At 39.1% G+C, this 15,433-nt stretch overlaps 1 protein-coding gene across 1 annotated transcript; it reads right to left on the bottom strand.

Annotated features, from left to right (window-relative positions):
* Positions 1–11,427: 11,427 nt before the first annotated feature.
* ltc4s (leukotriene C4 synthase) lies at positions 11,428–15,311 on the bottom strand. The gene is made up of 5 exons (XM_075481962.1): positions 15,206–15,311; positions 13,797–13,896; positions 13,153–13,223; positions 12,974–13,055; positions 11,428–12,042 (listed from the first exon to the last, which is right to left on the bottom strand). Exons 1-5 carry the CDS (start codon positions 15,261–15,263, stop codon positions 11,901–11,903), a joined length of 453 nt encoding a protein of 150 aa, XP_075338077.1. The 5' UTR covers positions 15,264–15,311; the 3' UTR covers positions 11,428–11,900.
* Between the last annotated feature and the right edge of the window lie 122 nt (positions 15,312–15,433).

The raw sequence follows: 15,433 nt of genomic DNA, 5'->3' as shown, positions 1-15,433 counted from the left end.
GTTGCATCTTGGGTAGTTTGAGTATGAGTAGTAACCTCATGATGCATACCCAACATTTCGGCAAATCTAGTATGCATCCAGGAACTTCTTGCTTACTCAAACTCGCATACTAACTCAAAAAGTTAGTATGAGTAGTAGGAGAAGTATGCGGTTTTGAACACAGCCAGGGCTTAATTTGTGCCGGATCCTACCGCAACATGCCCGTGTTCTTATTTGGGCTGATCCGGTACCTCTCGTATAGAATTTTTTTTTTTACATTTAAAGTAGTGTAAAAAATATATAAAATAAAACAATAATATTCCGAACAAATCCCATGAATTTAATGTTGTTTATAAAGATAAAACGACGTCATTTGAAAGACTCGACACCTTGTGATTTACAAATTAAGCACTGACCAAACATGACGAGAATATTCAGGAAAAAGCGTGGCGTCAATAATTTATCGTATGATTATCGTCTGATTTTCAATCAACACAATTTAAAAGCCGGTACTTAGTTTGAAGTCCGCACTTTCATTTCTCAGCGAGGCTGAATCTGCCTGATACTTCACCTTAAATCGGTCGTGTGATTTGGACTTTGCCGGTGCGTCCGTCAATTCCAGAGGGTTAAAGAAACCCTCAAAAAGTGTGTGAACATTTTGAGGTACACTGACCTTTGTTGTGCCCTCTCTCAGGTCTGAAACAGCCCTTTGGGCTGAGATACCGCAGTTCACGACTTTGGTTTCCAGCCCTGCACCATAAATAGTTTAGCTTTACAGTCAGTTCAGCCTCTTTACCATGACAACACACCCATGTGTACGGCTGTGCATGTGCAGGGCTTAAATAGGGATTTGTTTTTACAACGGTGGTGCTACACTCCACAACTCTAGGGGGAGCTAAGTGCTACTTTAAAACAGAGATTTATGAGCTGCTTGATTGGGCTCCAAGTTCGGTTTCAATCTCAGTTTTGGAGTTTGAGGCGTCTTTAGTTTTGTTTTTGTAAATTTTACAAGTAATCAGGTGCAATATTACATTTTTTTTTCACTGAAACTAATCATCTCAACATATTTCTATTCAGGAGCAGAGATCACTTTCCAGTTTTTAGTGCTTCTTTTTTACGTTGTATTTTATTCATCTATTCTTTTGACTGTTGTTATTTTGTTTTAATACATTTTGTCTTTGAGTGTATGTCCAGTTGTGAAGTTGTAACTTAAGCCGTTTCCTCCGGGAATCAATAAAGTCGTCTGATTCTGATTCGGATGAACAAGGCCACCTAGGAAACAACCATCATGTGTGTTCACATTCATGAACTGCAGCTTTCAGGAGGAGATGTACAGAGAGTCTCACAGGAAATGTTTGCAACAGCTGGAAAACTGATATGAAAATAAATGCTTCTGTGGATTTTTTTTCCCATTAAACCGGTGAGCTCCACTGGCCCGATCAGGTCTGCTGACAGCTGAACTCATACAAAACATATCATTGGATGCTAAAGTATCACACACCACGAGTGCTTATTCAACTTTCTGTCATCACTGAGTTCATTCAGATGCATGGATGATGTATTATGAGACATTAAACTCGTATTTTAGAGCTTTTAAACTCAGATAATCCACTCAAAAAAAATCAAAATATAGTCAAAGAATAGGGTTGATAATAACATACGGGTCGGTGCTAAGGCACAGCCTTTGGTTCTGTGTTGTTTATGTGATTTCTTGTCTTTGTGATCCAGTTTCTAACTATAAGACCAGTTGCAGAAACAGGTATCAGAGCACTTACATCATGATTGGGCTCCTTTCCCAACATGCTTATTTATGGCTTTCTCTTTAGACTGATGCGGAACCCACGTCAAAAGGCTCTAAAGCTGATTTTGCACATATAAAGTCAGCAAAGCCCCGTAACCATGAACATAATTCATACACAGACATGATTACACTGATCTCTCTGGGATGTTGGTCGAACCTTTTGGGGTTTCCGTGGCTCGTACGGATGTCTGCAGGGATGAACCCGTCCGTACATGCTTTTTGTTTTTCAAACATGTTCCTCCTGAAAGATGCACAAGAACAAAACAAATCAAAGCATCCAGCGTGCCAGGTATTAGGCGTGTGTCCACACCCGTACGGTGGTGTGTTGGTCTGCTGATTGCTTTTAATACCCAGTAATGATGACACTTTTATCTTATTTTATCTTATTCGATTTTGTTCACTGGAAAAAAAATCAAAGTCTTACCAAGTATATATGTCTCATTTCTAGTCAAAATATCTCATTACACTTACACTATTTCAGCCAGATATAGGGACTTGTTTGAAGACAATACATCTGGAATAGCTTGATAAATGAAAAAGTCTTGAAAACAAATTGTTTTGAGTCGGATTTCATATGAAACAAGCTTTTTTTTTGACATTTGAAGAGGTTTTTAAGCTAATTTCAAGATCACTTTTATCTCAAAAGTCCTAAATATCACATTTTATTTCAAGAAGTCTTGACAAGCCGATTTTCACTAGTTCCATTGGCAGATTATTTTGCTTATTTCAAGCAAAAGCGTCTTTTATTTGTTGCTTTTCTTACTTATTTTTGGAGGGGCATTTTTTCCAGTGTTGTATTTTATTGCTTTCACTGTTCCTTTATTGTTTTTATTTGTTTTTACTTATTCTTCTCTTTATTTATTACCTGCTGTAAAGCACTTTGGTACATCGTAATGATTGTTTGTAAAGGGCTGTATAAATAAAATACATGTACATTTACTGTTAGACTCCCACGGTGCTGGCTGGATGGAGTTTCTGTGCTTCTTTACTCACTGGATGTAACTCAGATTACTGCCACACAAAGAGAGGAGAGATGATGGAGTGTTTGGGTGTTTAAACCATTAAGCAAAATGAGTCCATATATTGGCTGACTTCTGTTGACATGCTATGAGTTTCATCCGCTGCTTTTTATCTCCTTTAGCACTGCGTTTGGCTAAATCATTTCTGACCCGAAGTGAAGGAGTTTACAGAAACCTCAAACCCTTCTACGACTGTGGAAGAGGGAAACCTTTGTGTCCTACGCTCACTGATCCTTCTGCACATTATTGGCCTGATCTGATTAACGGCCACACTGCAGGATGTCAGCTGTATTCAGGTGGAGCCGTCTTACTGGATCAGCCAATCGGCTTTAAGCTTTTAACTGGATCAGGAGTCCAGGAGTTGGTTTGAACGGGAAGACGAGCAGCTGGAAAACAGGCGAGAGGATTTTTATTGTTCACCCGTCTCTCTGGGAGAATACGGGCTGTTTTGGCATTACTTAGACTTACAGAAGAGAAGAATTAAACTACATTTCTTAAAACGTCAGAAAAAAATCAGGTTGTATGTGATTATGTTCTCACAGCATGTGAAACTCCTGCAGATGGTCCAGAACCCGGTGGAGCTTCGGCTGTTCAACCATCAACCAAAAAGGCCGCATGACGCTCCTCTACTCGTGGACCTCCACTCCCTTAAAGGGATAGTTCGCCTCTTTTGACATGAAGCTGTATGACATCCCATATTAGCAACATCATGTATGAACATCTTCTTACCCCCTGCTGCGTCCTGTGAGCAGAGTTCCAGCCTCGTTTTGGTGTTGATGAAGGTAGTCCGGCTAGTTGGCTGGGGTTTAAAAAATAAAGCGTTTTGCTTCTCAGAACAATATGCGTTCAACAGAGTAATACATTTGCATCACAAAATGGTTCTCCAGGAAAAAGTCAGACCTCACAATTGTTTGGCGCCATTTTCTCTCCCTTCGTATCACTGCCTGCTGCCGCCTGCCGACAGCCGCACCTGTTACGGTGTTTGCTGCTCGGTCTACACAGCAGGCAGTGACACGATATGATATATATTTTGTAAACCCCAGCCAACTAGCCGGACTACCTTCGTCAACACCAAAACGAGGCTGGAACTCGGCTCACAGGACGCAGCAGGGGGTAAGAAGATGTTCATAAATGATATTGCTAATATGGGATGTCATACAGCTTCATGTCAAAAGAGGCAAACTATCCCTTTAAACTCAGTCATACAGGCTGATGTTTCTTCCGGTTCTGCCGTCCCTACAAACAAGGCAGTGTCAGGCCAACAGATGCTATCAGAGCAGCGACGTGAGGACTTCCATCTTCAGATAATTCTTCCATTCATACCACCTGGTGGTAAACGGATCCAATTACCACCAGGTGGTGATCCGTTGGCAGCTCTGACCGTCTGAGACGTACGGCCCCAGATCTGATAACACGATTACAAAGTCGCTCACCGAAACTTTGGCTTAAGGTGGCCTGATAGCAGCTACGTTTATGAACCAACTTATGCTCAAACGTGGAGTTTGTAACGGACAATCTATGGCCAGCACAGAAGTCCAAAGACAAACTTGGATTCAGATTGGGGAGACCAAGCCTCTCCAGGTCGCTCCATCATTGCCCACATTCAAGTCCCCCAAGAGAACAATAGAGATCCGTCTCCAGGACGCCAACCGGAGACTCCAAGAAGGCGACCATCTCCAACGCCAAGTCGCTGGTCATTTTGAAAAGATTGAAAAGCACTCAACGAACCCCAAAATGCATTTTTAAAATGCCAAAAAAGCTGTTTTTTTAAACAGGACCTTGATAAAAATGATATAGCTGTCTTCTCCATTTTGGGATTGGCAGAAGCGCAAAATGCAATGGGAAAATCGATTGAAAAGCGAGGCCATTTTCAAAATGCCATTAAAGCTGTATTTTAAACATTAACTTGATAAAAATGACATGGCTGTGTTCGTCATACCTGTCTTAGGATGGGAAAATCGATTGAAAAGCACTTAACGAACCAAAAATGCCAAAAAATACCCTGTTTTGGAAGCCTCATAACTCAGCCATACGACATCACAGAGACCTCATTTAAAGTTTCAGTTGAAGTTTACTCTCAACCTTAACTGAACTAAAGGCTTTATTGATTGGGCGGGCAGTAGATTGGCACCCATCAGAATTTCTTCAGCAACTTGGCGTTGGAGATGGTCGCCTTCTTGGAGTCTCCGGTTGGCGTCCTGGAGATGGATCTCTATTGTTCTCTTGGGGGACTTGAATGTGAGCAATGATGGAGCGACCTGGAGAGGCGTGGTCTCCCCGATCTGAGTCCAAGTTAGTTTTTGGACTTGTTTTTGGACTTGGCCGAGGCCTCGTGAGTTCTGTTTCTAACTGGTGCCACTCCACTGAGGTCCTTGAATCACTCTCAGTCTGACCCCTACCCTGAGACTAATTTGCCACGGGAGACCCTACCAGGAGCTAACGCCCCCCGACAGCGCAGCTCCCAGGATCTTTGGGATACTCGAACTCATCGGATTGGTCTTCATTTGCAGGATCTGCTGGTCGAGCTTCATCATCTGGCTGAGAGTGTCTTAAAGCCTGTGGGCGTCCAAGCTGGACCTTTGTGAAAGAAACAGAGAAAATCTGGACACAACAGCACAAACGGAGAAGCTAAGAAGCCCTCCAGCAACGCTAAATTGAATAAAGTGGGTACACTCTCAGAAAATAAAGTACAGAAGTGTACCTTTAGGGGTACGATGGCTTGTCACTGGGGCAGTACCCTCAGAAGGTATAGTTTTGTACCCTTACCACCCTTATATGTACCTTTTACCACTTGAGTACATATATGTACCTTTTACCACTCGAGTACATATATGTACCGTTTACCACTTGAGTACATATATGTACCTTTTACCACTTGAGTACATATAGGTACCTTTTACCACTTGAGTACATATATGTACCTTTTACAACTTGAGTACATATATGTACCGTTTACCACTTGAGTACATATATGTACCTTTGACCACTTGAGTACATATAGGTACCTTTTACCACTTGAGTACATATAGGTACCTTTTACCACTTGAGTACATATATGTACCTTTTACAACTTGAGTACATATATGTACCGTTTACCACTTGAGTACATATATGTACCTTTGACCACTTGAGTACATATAGGTACCTTTTACCACTTGAGTACATATATGTACCTTTTACCACTTGAGTACATATATGTACCTTTTACCACTTGAGTACATATATGTACCGTTTACCACTTGAGTACATATATGTACCTTTTACCACTTGAGTACATATAGGTACCTTTTACCACTTGAGTACATATATGTACCTTTTACCACTTGAGTACATATAGGTACCTTTTACCACTTGAGTACATATAGGTACCTTTTACCACTTGAGTACATATAGGTACCTTTTACCACTCGAGTACATATATGTACCGTTTACCACTTGAGTACATATATGTACCTTTTACCACTTGAGTACATATAGGTACCTTTTACCACTTGAGTACATATATGTACCTTTTACCACTTGAGTACATATATGTACCTTTTACCACTTGAGTACATATATGTACCTTTTACAACTTGAGTACATATATGTACCTTTTACAACTTGAGTACATACATGTACCTTTTACCACTTGAGTACATATATGTACCTTTTACCACTTGAGTACAAATATGTACCTTTTACAACTTGAGTACATATATGTACCTTTTACCACTTGAGTACAAATATGTACCTTTTACAACTTGAGTACATATATGTACCTTTTACCACTTGAGTAAATATATGTACCGTTTACCACTTGAGTACATATATGTACCTTTTACCACTTGAGTACATATAGGTACCTTTTACAACTTGAGTACATATAGGTACCTTTTACCACTTGAGTACATATAGGTACCTTTTACCACTTGAGTACATATATGTACCGTTTACCACTTGAGTACATATATGTACCTTTTACCACTTGAGTACATATATGTACCTTTTACCACTTGAGTACATATAGGTACCTTTTACCACTTGAGTACATATAGGTACCTTTTACCACTCGAGTACATATATGTACCGTTTACCACTTGAGTACATATATGTACCTTTTACCACTTGAGTACATATATGTACCTTTTACCACTTGAGTACATATAGGTACCTTTTACCACTTGAGTACATATATGTACCTTTTACCACTTGAGTACATATATGTACCTTTTACAACTTGAGTACATATATGTACCTTTTACAACTTGAGTACATACATGTACCTTTTACCACTTGAGTACATATATGTACCTTTTACCACTTGAGTACAAATATGTACCTTTTACAACTTGAGTACATATATGTACCTTTTACCACTTGAGTACAAATATGTACCTTTTACAACTTGAGTACATATATGTACCTTTTACCACTTGAGTAAATATATGTACCTTTTACCACTTGAGTACATATAGGTACCTTTTACAACTTGAGTACATATATGTACCTTTTACCACTTGAGTACATATAGGTACCTTTTACAACTTGAGTACATATATGTACCTTTTACCACTTGAGTACATATATGTACCTTTTACAACTTGAGTACATACATGTACCTTTTACCACTTGAGTACATATATGTACCTTTTACAACTTGAGTACATATATGTACCTTTTACCACTTGAGTACATATATGTACCTTTTACCACTTGAGTACATATAGGTACCTTTTACAACTTGAGTACATATATGTACCTTTTACCACTTGAGTACATATATGTACCTTTAGGTCCAATAATTAACCCTTGGGGGGTACATTAGTATAGATTGTACCTCGGGACTAAAAAGGACTCGTACTGTAGCCCTGTTTCTGAGAGTGTACAGATAAATCTATTAAATGTCTGATGCTCAGCAGACAGTTTGGCGCTGACCGGTGGAGGATGAGGTCAGTGCGATGGGCGGAGTCAGCATCCATCAGAAAGTGAGGCAGCTGTTGTTGGATGGAAACTTATTCCGACGCTGAAAACAACAACTGCAGCCAGAGGGACGCTAAAAATACACGCCAAAAATACACGCCAATCCACATTCCAGCCGTGAGCCGGTCCCAGAGAGTGTGCGTGGTGATAAAGTCCAGGCTTCGTGAGGGTGCAGTACTGTACACACCGGCTGCAGCTCTCAATATAAACCCGGGCCGGCCTGCTCTATAAATAGGCGGCAGTCATTGTGGAGCAGATTACAGATCAGCGTGAGAAAATCCAAACACGCCGACCTGAGAGGCGCCCTCAGAGAAAGTCTGAAAACCCGACGCATGCATGGAAACCTGTCGGTGACGCTCACAGGTCCCACGCACGCAGCTGATTCCTGGTTATGTTTTATATCCCTTTAGGACAGGAGCTCCTGGAGCTCCAGGAGCTCGGTGTAAGTCGGTGGTATCCATCACGAGTCTTTGCTGATGGGTTTTAGTGAGGAAAACTGAGGCCAAACAGAGGATGAGATCATCCTCCACAAAGGAAAATGCTGCGTTTACACAAACTAAGTCATAAAATAAAGTTTGGATTCAGTTCAAACTAGCTGTTGTTGTTTTTTATAACTTCAAATAAAACTTGAATTTACTGTCAGACAGTCTGAACTCTACTTATTTCCTGTTCTGTCTCATCGGATTAATTTCGTCTGTTAATAAACGTCCATTTTTACTAGGGCTGGGCAACGATTAAATTCTTTAATCTAATTAATCACATGAGTTCCCTGATTAATCGCATTTGTACGCAAAATCCAAAAATGAATTCAAAAGTAGCGTATAACTTTTAGCATTTAGTTTTATTTTAAATTTCTTGAAATAAGATGTGATATTTAGGACTTTTGAGTTAAAAGTGATCTTGAAATTAGCTTAAAAACCTCTTCAAATGAAAAAAAAAAGCTTGTTTCATGTGAAATCCGACTCAAAACGAGATGTTTTCAAGACTTTTTCACTTAACAAGATATTCCAGATGTATTGTATTAAAACAAGTCCCTATATCTGGCTGAAATGGTACTTGTTAGGCAGTTGTGTCTTATATCAAGTGTAATGAGATACTCAATGAGACAAATATACTTGGTAAGATTTAGATTTTTTCCAGTGTAGTCCTCGCTGCAGCTGGCAGCTGCGTGTCGTTCCCCCTCTCTCTGCTTCCTGTCTCTCTGAACCTTCCTATCCATTAAAGGCACAAAAGCCCCCAAAAATTATATAATTTTTATAATTTTCTAAGGCAGCACATGTTGCTGTAAAATCTCAGGGAACTTTTCTGCATCAATCACAGAAGTGGAAATGAGCTTTGCTCATTGGGGCCCTGATCCAACCCCATCCCAGAGCCTGGCTGCTGACAGCAGGCTGGATGCTGCTTTGGCTCTTTGCTCCATTTCTAACAAAGAGAGAGAAACAGCAGCTACATTATGTGTCTTCTGTGTCAACCAAAACAAACGCACATTTCAGCAGAAACTCAACATCTAACTTGAGGAAACATGTAGCGCTAAGTTTCCTAAACTCGTTTTTTTCCCCCCATGGATAGGTGAATGTTTGTTTTTTAGGTTACATATGGGTTACATATGTTTTAAACATTTCCTAAGTCTCTTTTATTTTTTATTGAAGTTCTTGAATTTATCTGGATTATTTTAATTTAAGCTATTTTGTAATTAATTCATTCATTTTAATTTATTTTATCAATTAGAACTCTAATCTGCCTAAAGATGATTATTTAGTATTTTTGTCTGTCTGATTGAATGCTTGTGTTAACAAATAAATCAGACGTTACTCAACAGTTACTCAGTACTGGAGTAGTTTTTTACTCAAGTAATTATTTGGATGACTACTTTTTACTTTTACTTGGGTCATATTATTCTGAAGTAACAGTACTTTTACTTGAGTACAATTTTTGGCTACTCTACCCACCTCTGGCTGCTGATGAATGAGGGTTCTTGATGCGGCGCCGTCTGAGGGGTCAGAGGTCACGGGGGTCCAGCTTGTCCTTTACACACTGAAACTCCTCCAGATTCCCTGAATGCTTTAATGATTTTCTGCTCTGTAGAGGGAGAAATATGCAAAATCCCCTCCAATCTTTCTTTGAGGAACATTGTTTTCTCCCACATTTGTGGACAAACTGGAGATCCTCTGAACATCTTTGACCCTCAGAGGCTCAGCCTGTCATGGAGGCTGCTTTTGCACCAAATCATGGTTACAATAGTTTGAACTATTCTCATTGTTTGCTTTTTTATCTGATTAACAGCCTTAAGTTGCACCGTTCCAGCTCTTTCTGGTGTGTTGGAGACAAGAAATATAAAAATGAAAACAAATTAAATGAAGTTTGTGAAACATTGTATGAAATATCTTGGCTTCACACTGTGTTCATACCCAGTGACCTTCAACTGGATAAAGTGTGTATGGATGGATATAATGAAATCATGTGAGACCAGTTTAGACTGAAAACTCTACGTTTTGAGCCGTTAACAGCACAGAAACATCTCAAATGGGACCCAAAAAAGCGCTGGATAAGATCTTCCTCGGCTGGAGTCCTCAGCACTGAAACTCTGTCCCACAGCAGACTTTATGAGCCTTAAGTTATGTCCTCCCAGCAGACAGTGTCACATGTAACTGTGTTCTGCTTTATTAAACGTTATTTTTAGGGGAAATGCAGCTGAAATCTTGTGATGCGGCATTCTCGTGTTCTTGGAGATCATAAAAGTTTAATCACATCTCTGCTCCACCTGCAGGCAGCTGACGTGATGTTTTTGCTTTCTGCTCAGATCACGCTGCAGAGACGAGCTTCTGTCGGACTTTCCCAAAGACAAGGACGGGAGTTTACCAGCTTTTCACCACTTTCTGTGTCAGGAAACCGACAGTAGGACCAGATATCAAAGATAAAGTTACGCTATTTAGCCCAAGAATGATTTATCAATCAATTTCTGCTCTTAAAAAGTAAGATTTTACTTTATCTTAGTGGAAAAATTCGTGTTGAATCTCAGTTTCTGATTCGTATGTGTCAGGGGGAAATGCTGCCATCTGGTGGTGAAACCTGGAACCTCAGGAGCAAATTTTTGTTGTTTTAAAACCTTTTTGATGATTTTAACTGTTCTGTTCGTAGATATGATTGTATAAAAATGTTTGTCTAACTGATCATCTCACTAATTCAACTGGTAATCCTGCAGTTTAGACTGATAGCCCCCATTTTTAGGAGGTACTTTTGCATCCAACTCTCCTGATCCAGCCCTCATTTCTTTATGACTTTCTTCTAATCTGATCCATAGTTCTCGAGCTTTCTGAAGGTCTTGTGTCCACACAGAACAGACAACTTAGCAAAGAAGCCATTTTAAATTGCCATTTCTTTAGCTGCATCTGTGAAAAACAGCTTCATAGTTTCAACTTTTTTGTACATTTACGTTTAAAACTGCTTCCAGTTACCAAAAGAGTCAAATTAATTTAAGAAATTCAGTTTAAAAAAAATCCTAATCCCAAATAATGAACTTTGTCACGTCTAAAAGTAGAAAAGTAGGAAAAAAACAGACAATAATAAGATTATATTTTATTCAACATCAAGAAAAAGTAAATAAGATTCAATTTAAAGCTTAAAAAAGGAATATAAGATATAATCTAATGACTAATTATGGAACAATTAATATAAATGAAATGATTAAAGTGTTTTATGCCACCAGAAATGAATAATCTAGAAGCTCTTTGTGGGTTTTAGACTGGAATTAAGATTTGTTCCCATTTCTTTAGCTGCATGTGTGAAAAACAGCAAAGATAACACAGTGTGACAGACAGAAAACAGGATTTCTGCAGCAACAAGGTGATTCCCAAAGAGCTGTTAGCTGAAAACTTGGCATATCTCAGCATGGTGTGCAGTGTGTCCTTAAAACATTTGAGGAAACTGGACTTTTTCTGCCTTATTTACTGTATTTATGTTTATTTTTGATCATGTTTCAGTAAACCACTGCAACTATTTCCTGTTTTACTGGAAATAAAGAAAGAAATGAGGCCTGGATTAAGACTCCTACTGAGGTGTGAGAATGTTTCACGCTAAAAAACAATCGTTTTTTTATCACTGACTAACAGACGACTCCTCCTCCTCAGTCCTCCTCCGGCTCAGATCAGGATGAAAGCGGAGAAAAGCTCGTCTATCGGGTCCACGTTGAGGTAGAATCGACAGAAGGAGAGGCCAACTCCAACAGAGGAGAACCCGATCAGAACCCAGAGAACCTTGGCGCTGAAGTAGAGCGGAGCCAGACTGAAAGAGACGACATGTTACACTCTGCACGGAGCTCATTTTTACATTTCAGACCTGCAGAAAAAGGCCATTCAGAGGCAGTGACGAGGTGAAAACATCTAATAATGACGTCATTTCAAACAGCTGATTCAGTGTCTGAATTATGGATTATAGAGTCTTAAATTGTAAATGTGTTGGTGAATCTCAGGATTGGTTTTTACTGTTTTTATTCTTCTTTACATCAGTAAAAACCACCCATCAGCTGAGTCTTTTCAGGGGAAATGCTGCCATCTTGTGGTGGAATCAGGAGCCTTTAAAGGTTTCAAATGATTTGATTTATTTTATTATTTTGGGGCCAGAGAAACTGCAGCTGAGGGTTTATAAAGCTTCATACACTGGAAAAAATGCCCCTCACAAAAGAGGTAAAAAAAACAATAAATACAAGACGTTTTTGCTTGAAATAATAAATATTAATAAAATATATATATTTTTAAAATTAATTAATAATAATAAAAAATAATATTATTATAATAAAATAATAATAATAATAATAATAAAAACATCTGCCAATGGAACTAGTAAAAATCGGCTTGTCAAGATTTCTTGAAATAAGATGTGATATTTGGGACTTTTGAGATAAAAGTGATCTTGAAATTAGCTTGTAAACCTCTTCGAATGAAAAAAAAAAGCTTGTTTCATATGATATGTGACTCAAAACAATTTGTTTTCAAGACTTTTTCCATTTAACAAGATATTCCAGATGTATTGTATTAAAACAAGTCCCTATATCTGGCTGAAATAGTACTTGTTAGGCAGTTGTGTCTTATATTAAGTGTAATGAGATATTTTGACTAGAAATGAGACAAATATACTTGGTAAGATTTAGATTTATTCCAGTGTACAGATTCTGGGTCAGGACCTAATCGGGCTCGGTGTGTTTCCAGTTTCTTACCGTCCCTGTGCAGACTGAGAATATCCCCAGAAGTAACGCAGGCGTCCGTATAAATAAAGCAAACCACAGACGGAGGACAATCCTGCAACACAAACACACACTGTTACAGCAGGGCGTGCACGTTGAGTGTGTGTGCAGCCGTGTGTGTGTGTGTGTGGGGGGGGTAACCACCAGCTCACCTGGACTGAAGAAGACTCCGGCCGTCCACAGCACGGTGATGAAGATGGGGAAGTACTCTGAACAGTTTGCTCTGCACAGACACATTCAGGTGTGGTTCAACCTGCGGCCTCCAGAGGGCGCCACAAACACTCATCCTGGTCTCTTCTTCATGAGAGACAGCTGGGTTTGACTGTTATTTATTTATTTATGTGTAAGGAAGATTAATCAAACCATCGATCAAACAAATCGATCACTTGTTGCAACAGACTTTTACAAAATAAAAGCCTGTGAGCAACAGACTTTTACAATAATAAAACCTGCGTTAATGCGCGATAAAATATTTATTGGCGATAATAACGAGTTAACTCGCCCAGCCCTAATAGATATAGATGATTACTCTATTGATCCCAGAGGGAAATAGTTTAGCATTTAGCTGTAAGCTAGCAGCAGATGCTAGCGAACAATGCTTTCTCATCAACAGTAATGGACCAAGCCGGAGATGTACACAGCGTAACTCGTAGTAACGCGTGTGTACCGATAATAACTGCGTTTAAACATTTTGTTTAACCTCATTAAACAATTGTACTCTGTTCAGTAACGTTAAACTATAAACAAAACAAGTTGAACTTTGATTTAAAGTTGAAACACACACAAAAACACTGACTGAGCTCTGAAGATCCTCTCAAACTCCGGCGGTCCGCTGGTGGTGGGCGGAGACACAGAATACTTCCTCCTGGCGTAAATTACCTGCAGGGAAAAATAAGCTACACACAGAAAACACACCATGATATATTCAAAGTTTTATGTAAATTTGATGGTGAGAGTTCAGAAAGAAACTTAAATCCACATTTCTGAGCGAATAACTGACCAAAATGTAAAAGTAAAAATCATCTGATGGTTGAAAAAAATGTCGTTAATCTGTTGATGAACCAGTGTTGTATAGCAACGAAGTAAAAATACTTCACTACTGTACTTAAGTATATTTTGGAATACTTTGTACTTTCCTCGAGTTTAAAATTTTTCGACAACTTTCACTTTTACTTCACTATATTTCCGAACTTAATTGCATACTTTTACTCCGATGTTATACCTGCCCAAAGACGTGGAAATTCTATCTTATAGAAACTTCCCTTTTTTAGGTTTTAAGGTAGTTTTACAAAAAAGGTCTTCCTCTTCAGATGCCAGATAAGCTGCAGTTTCTTTTTTTCTTTTGTATAATGGCCGGTTGTGTGTGCACCTCCCATAGCTTGTGAAGTACAGTAATCGTAACAGCTTTTTTTCTTGGTGATGTTGGCCGCATTTTCTGTACCGAGTTATTTTATTTATTTTTAACAAAGATTTACAAAAGGGGTTTCAAACTGGCCAGATAAGCTTCAGTTTTCTCCTATTTTTTTCTTAATGGTGTGATGTACGCCTCATTTTCAGCACTGACCTTACTTGAAGAAGAAAAACTTAAAGGTTCACAAAGTTTGTATTTTCTGTCTAAACCTGGTCTAAATGTTGCCTGCACTTGGTTGTGTGTAGATTTTAAGTGTATTTGACCTTCAAAGTTTACCAAAATATAAAAAATGTCATTCAAACTGCATTTGCCTTGTTTACTTTTTACTCATACTTTTCATTACTTTACTTAAGTACATCTATTTTTACAGTAATTCTCATACTTAAGTACAAGACGTTTCGGATACTTTAAGACTTTAACTCAAGTAACATTTCAGTCAGTGACTTGGACTTTTACCAAAGTCATATTTTGGAGGGGTACCTATACTTTTACTGAGTGTGAGAGTTCAGTACTTTATACAACACTGTGATGAACAACAACAACTGTTGGTGCAGCAGCTGCTTCACAGAGCAAAGTTCAACCTGCGTCTGCAGCGGATGCAAATAAGAGTAAAACCAGAACCGTGATGATGAGCAAAAAGCACCAGGAAAACACAAAAGTTTAGCTTTGATGCTTTAAAACAACAAGCTGACGTCTTTAATAGAAAAGCACAAAATCAAACATGATGGAAAATAAGATTTAAGACATTTAAGATCCATTTAAACCCTGAATCGGTAGCAGACACGCCCTCCTACCTTGCTCCAGGACGCCCAGCACGGTCACGGCACCGACGCTAACCACGTCCTCAACCATCTCTGCAGCGGGCGTCGGTTCCACAGATGAGGCGAGAACACAGTGAGAGCAGCCAGGAAACAGGCAGGCAACACAGAGAGAGCTCACCAAGCAAGAGGCGGAGCCAGAGCACACCTGCTGCCAACCGAGTGTAAACCCGCAGAGTCTGAGATGTAGCTCTTTGGGTTTCT

The sequence above is a fragment of the Odontesthes bonariensis genome, chromosome 13, assembly GCF_027942865.1.
Source record: "Odontesthes bonariensis isolate fOdoBon6 chromosome 13, fOdoBon6.hap1, whole genome shotgun sequence".
NCBI classification, from domain to species: domain Eukaryota; kingdom Metazoa; phylum Chordata; class Actinopteri; order Atheriniformes; family Atherinopsidae; genus Odontesthes; species Odontesthes bonariensis.
The sequence above is the reverse complement of the archived record's forward strand: the minus strand, read 5'-3'. Positions and strand labels throughout refer to the sequence as shown.

What these genes read in the sequence shown, in the direction of transcription:
- ltc4s (XM_075481962.1), bottom strand. Translation starts at nt 15,263, where the DNA reads ATGGTTGAGGACGTGGTTAGCGTCGGTGCCGTGACCGTGCTGGGCGTC. An exon ending in GAGAGGATCTTCAGAGCTCA is followed by an intron (nt 13,224 to 13,796) that starts GTCAGTGTTTTT and finishes GTGTCTGTGCAG; the next exon opens with AGCAAACTGTTCAGAGTACT. An exon ending in TCTCAGTCTGCACAGGGACG is followed by an intron (nt 12,043 to 12,973) that starts GTAAGAAACTGG and finishes CGTCTCTTTCAG; the next exon opens with TCTGGCTCCGCTCTACTTCA.